General features: G+C 40.1%; 1 protein-coding gene across 1 annotated transcript in view; it reads right to left on the minus strand.

Moving 5' to 3' along the window:
• STRBP (spermatid perinuclear RNA binding protein) overlaps window positions 1-5,887 on the minus strand; it is a 34,083-nt gene that overhangs the window by 15,409 nt on the left and 12,787 nt on the right. Inside the window, 3 exon segments of the mRNA XM_009705710.1 lie at window positions 574-707; window positions 1,459-1,554; window positions 1,970-2,061. Of these exon segments, the coding sequence (XP_009704012.1) occupies window positions 574-707; window positions 1,459-1,554; window positions 1,970-2,061 (322 nt within the window).

The following is a 5,887-nucleotide window of genomic DNA, read 5'->3' on the forward strand; positions in this document are numbered from 1 at the left end:
GGGAAAGAGGCAAAGCAGATTGTTGAGAGTAACCGAGAAGCAAGACGAAAGTGGGGACTGACGGTACTGCAACAGCTAGTCTCAGTCTGCAGCAGAGTGGGAAGCCCACCTTTTCCAGTACGGGATTCAAACATCATACAAAGCAAGCTAACCCCAAGATTTTACTCTCCTGCAGCAATGGCCACATATCAGGGTTAATACTGCACACGTGTAATAGCATGAACTAAAAGCAGTAGGTTTAAAAAGAACAAATAATTTGGATAGATATGTAGATTTCAGTGAATCTATAGAAAACAGTCATTAAGGCTATTTATTTGTTTGCAACCCCTTAATGGGATAGAGGTTAATTGCTAAACAAACTTAACATTCCCTGTTAAACTTCTATTGGGTTGGAAGTACTCAAAGTTACAACCATGAAACTTCCTTTTTTTTTTTTCCTCCTCTTAATTTTAAACAAGAAGCCATTCATTTAGCTTCACTGCAGGTTAGTTGTTCAAGGCAGGCATTTTTCATCTAATCATGCAGCAACAGCAAGCAAAACATCGAGGTTGTCTGATCAACCTTTTGTGTTCCTGAAGTTAATCTGGTCCCTTACCGGGAAGCAGAATTCCAGATGCCAAACACTCCATCACTCGTCGCAATGCTTCCCCAGCGCCCAAAGGTCTATTACAAGTACCTATAGATTTTTCACATATAAGCTCGAGTGGCTAGAAGACATTAAATTACGATTAGTATGGACACAAGCGTAACTGTAACTGCAGTTAAATATGGAGGGGTAGATGGGAAAAATATTCACATCAGCTTACTTCATTTTTAATCCACTACAGGTCTAACTGACAGACATCCATCCCAGAGGACAGTTCCTGGCACATGTATTTGTTCCCTGCTCTGAGTCACCTTTTGAGGAAACCAACTGCTCTCCATTAACCGCCCAGGAAGTCTACAAGGGAGAGCCTTCTAAAGCCAAGTCACCTGAATATTCCCCTCCTCTCAAAGGGTTATCTGTTCTACGCGAGAGAAAACGCTGCCTCCACTGACGTACAGAGTGTTCCTCTCTGGAGATGCAGAACATTTGGCCCTCCCCCAACCTGTTAAGGTGAAATGGTAACCTCCGGTAGGAGCAGTACTGTCATGGTAGCAAGATATTCTTGAAAAGCTAAACTTGGCGGCAACCATTGGGATTCTATTGCAAATCCTTGAGGATGTGCAAGGCCCACAAGGTTGCATCTCTTTCCATGGTACCCGTACGTCTTACAGACTGAACACACATACTCCTGTTCCCTTTCCTTCCTACGAGCACTTTTCTACGCAGGTAACAGTTAGTGGGGAGTAAAAGGAAGCGGGGTTTAAGGAGAAGGAGTTTCATACAACGCACTGTTTTCTCCAATCCAGACGCTGCTACAATTTTTAGGAGATCAGAGATCTGACCTTGTGGCCTTCAACTCCTTCTGTACTTACCCATCCTTTCAGTGGTGCCCATGTGGGGACTCTGTTGCACAAATCCCGCAGAATACGAAGGACAATTACACATGATTTTAGTCCATTTGCCCTGGCCTAAAACAAACAAAATGATTCCAATACACCTGCAAAAACCTGGCCTTCAATTTTGCTTTTCTTTTTAAATGGACAGAGTCCTGGGATAGATTTTTAAAAAATTATTATTACTTAATGTTTAATCAGCTTCATGCAAAATAAACACAGTTATATAAAATACTTGAATAGCGAGAGACATATAAAAAAAAGGAAGCAAAACGTCAAGATTGCTTTTGTAGCCTCATGACAACTCTAGACCAGCTGGCTGTCTACCTGTCACGTTTGCCCTTGCACAGTACAGCACTGAATTCGGAATTCTAGAGGCCTTTGCTCTATTAGGGACTAGTCAGAAATTAAAGAGGCATTAAAATTAAAACTGTCTCAAATTAAACCTCGTAAGGCTACAATAACAACAAGGTAAGAACAAATAGCCAACCTGAAACCATTTGGCGTGCCGCAGAGACGCCAAGGCCTCCAGGCATTTCTGCCTGTCCAATAAGTCCGGAGGATCTTTCATCGCAACATTATCTACTGGTAAAAACGGGATAGAAAGAGACAGATACAATTTGACCAAGGGGTTTCTGTCACAATACAAAAAGAGCGGCAGCATCTCAATGAGATAATAAGACTCCCAGAATTTAAGTGCACTGTGTTATTTAATTTAAACAAGCCATTAAAGGTAGTAAATGTGCACGTGTACAACAGAAGCAAAGGCATTCACTCCTTGTAAAATAATAGTAATAATAAAGATGACCACTGCTACAGACAATCTGGGATCTTATTAAAAATGTAGAACACATTTCAGGGCAGAAAATAGCTATATAGCACTTTGTTGTTGGGTTGTATTGTGCTTTTTTCCCCCCCTTCTTCTTTCCCTTTTTTGTGACTTCTATTCCACAAAGGTGGCACAGATTTCCAAAAAGACAAGCTTCTTTTGATGAGAGGAAGACATTCTTGGGGGGGTGGGGTATAAAAAAAAATACTGTAATAGGTAAAGTGAAGTTATGTCCATGCAATTGTTGAGAATTTCAAAGAAAAACATTGAATGTATTTGAAATATTATTGCATGAACAGTTCTAGCCAATATAACTCAATGAAAGAGTTGTACAAGAAATCCTAGTCAGATATTGTGCAGATTGATTAGTCTTTCATATCACCAGAACATATGAAAGAAGTGAGTAAGTTTGGTAACTTCCAGATTATTAACATATTAGAGAGGCAGTCCCCTCTTGTAAAAAATCTTCTCTTCCCAACAGAAACTGAAATCAACAGTGGAAATTCAAAGGAGGGGTTGAGAGACAAGACACTGATATCTTCTGTGCAGGTTTACACTTTTTTTTTCCATTTTTTTTTTTCTCCCCTCTGTTTGTCTTTTTTTATCCAGCATGCAACAAACTGCTTTTAGCAGTCACATCTGATTCTACATTGAGGGACATTACATATCAGTCCTTTCTTCTGTGTTTTTTTTTTTTTTTTTCTTTTATCGTAAGGAATTACTAGCATTCACATTCTCTGGAAACTCTGTACAAACGACAGATTTGGCATATCTGTGCAATCAGGTTTAAAAGATTTTAGTTTTTAGCTGACATGAGAAGAACATACTGGAAGAACTAAATGAATCTATCGCTCAACTAAAACCTTCAGTATGTTATTTTCCTGTGAATACACCATTACTCTTCATTTCAAAATAAATAATTTGGAAATATAGTCTTTTCATTATTCATAATGGTCAATTCTCTAGGTCTTGAAACACCTATGCAGGTATGAATGAAATACAATATCCATTCCAAATTGAAGACTATGCTAGATAAGCAAAATCCAGCAAGACATTTAAAATACATAGTTTGTAGTACAATTTATTACTAACACCTCAAAGTACATTTTCATAGGTTACTTTGGATAGCACTGGGTGCTTGTGCAATTGCATCTTCAACGTTAAAGTTGCTTCACCTCCTGCGCTATCAATGGGAAGGTTACTCTGGTAAAAGCACATTATGTTATGATGGATAAAAGAGCCCAAAGCCAAAAAAAAAAAACAAACCACCAAACCAAAAACCAGTGTAAAGCTGAACAGAACCAAGTATCTTGTCTGACAGTTCATAGCTGCCGTTCGCACCTGGTGGCTCTGCTGCCAGCAAAAGACTTAAGTGCTATACGCTTATTTTCTAACCCCAATGAACTTCGCAGCAGATATTTGCATTGTTTCTTATTGCCCTCATCAACAGTATTACAACATTGGGATTAACCAGTCCTCTTGCCCGTTTTCCAAATAAAAGCTGCAAAGTCTCAAAGCACTGGATTTCTATGAGCACAAAAGGTCACTCTCGAACACAAGATTTGCTTCTAAATTTCCTTTGCAGTTTCGTTATCTTCAGGAGTAATGTGTTGGGGCATACAATTACTAAGTGTACATCTATGAAGTTCTGTAAGAAAACTTTATTGTGGACAATATAAACATCTGCTTAAAGCTCATGTATTGTATAAAACAACTATTGTCAATGAATGATCAGAATCTTATTTTAAAACGTTAGAAGTGGCAAAGGTGGCTGATTGCAAGATCATTATTTTTTTGCAACGAACTGGATCTTTAAATGCCTAGGGACTTTTACTGAGCACTGTACAAAGCTTTGCTAAACTGTGTTGCAGCCACTGACAAAGTAAACTAATTTTTCCTTTAAACTACCAAACATAAACAGAATACGTGTCATCTGTCATTCAGGTGAACGAAAAACCTTGTAAGATTTAATTTGTTTAACAAGTTAGAATCATACTTTTTCCTGCAGGATTAAGGCTATTTCCAAAGGTCTAAATTACAAATATATCTCGGAGAATTTTGCCAATTGCTAATTCAGTACTAGTGCCCCGAGCGCCTTTTGCAGATGTTGCAGTCAGCCAACTTTTGGGTGCAAGATTCTATTAAACAGAAAGATGAAGAGAAGAGGCAGTGAAGAGGGCGAGCAGCTTGCAGCAGGCTCCCTTTCGACACCCTCAGGAGAATGGCATGTTTCTTCATGCTCTGCCAGTCAGGAAAGTGAGACCCAATCAAAATTTTCAAATGTGATTGCAAAGCTTTTCTTTTTTTTTCTTGTGGTTTTAACAAGGGCAATGATACAAGGAGTTTCATAAACTGTTAATAAAGCCCTGACACGAGCTCACGCTATGCAACACACAACCGATCCTTCAGTAATTCTCTCCGCACTTGCCGTATGTATTCTTTTCACACAGTAGCGGCCAACTTCGTTCATTTGCGGCCAGCCACACGAGGAGCGCTGTCTTCTCCATAGAGGCAAGGTAAATCTGTGGCTCGTTGCCCCTTCAAAGGCCCGTGGAGCATCACCGGCTGCGCCTGCCTGGCAAAGGCAGCAGCAGAGGCAGACTGCTTATGCAGGAGTTGCTCAAGGAGCAAGGCTGATTTCAGCCCCACTTTGGTAAACGAACTTGTTTATTAATACGTAAGCTCGCTGTTACTGTACGCTCAGTAACAACCACTGATTTGCAAGATACAAAGTTCTGGTCTGGAAAGCCCAAATTATATTTGATGCTATGACTAAAAATTCCGTTTCTTAAGAAGTTTAAAATTTAAACCGATGCAAAATGCAGGAATTTTAGGTGCTTGACTTCTCAAGTTGACATGAGAAAGCAGAGCTTTATGGATAGCCATTTGTGAGAAACACCGAAATGCACACACACACACTGGTCCGCTATTTATTTTTGCTAACAAGCAGCAAAAACAAATAGGCCAAACACCACATCTTAAACATGAACACTCTTCCAAAGAGGTGGGGACTGAAGAGAAATCCAGGAATGTTTTTCGATACATTCTGACATCAGGGCATGAAGGCACACACAGCATTCCTACAGAACAAATGGGAGCACTGACAACGAGGTCCGTTGCGCCTAACCTTGCCGGTTTGGTTAGAGGACAGATTAGTGCTAGTCACACCGAACATGGAAACCTTGGTCAGTTGTGCACAGGCTCTGCTCCCTGGGAGCGGCTCTGCGGCCGGCGGCTCCCCAGCAAACCAGCGCCAGCACTGGGAGCCCAACGGCCTATCTTACATGTAAGATGAAAGGCAAGTTGGCAAGCACTTTGAGCTTCCTCATTCAAAAGAATTTCTGGAATAAACTCAAAACAGAAAGTATATTTACATTTGGTTGGCATTATTCAGGGGTACTGAAAAAAAAAATGGCAGTCCTTTCTTTAGAGACCAAGGTATTTTCAGCAGACGGTTTCTCTGAGTATTTTCTCTTGATATTAGATAGGAAACTTTTTTGGCCAGAATTTAAGTGAAAGTGACCTAAATATGGTTGGAAATATGATGGAAAAAAGTATCCCCCCCCCCCTTACCTAGCG

Source organism: Cariama cristata, unplaced genomic scaffold (genome assembly GCF_000690535.1).
Source record: "Cariama cristata isolate BGI_N322 unplaced genomic scaffold, ASM69053v1 scaffold14708, whole genome shotgun sequence".
Taxonomy (NCBI): Eukaryota; Metazoa; Chordata; class Aves; order Cariamiformes; family Cariamidae; genus Cariama; species Cariama cristata.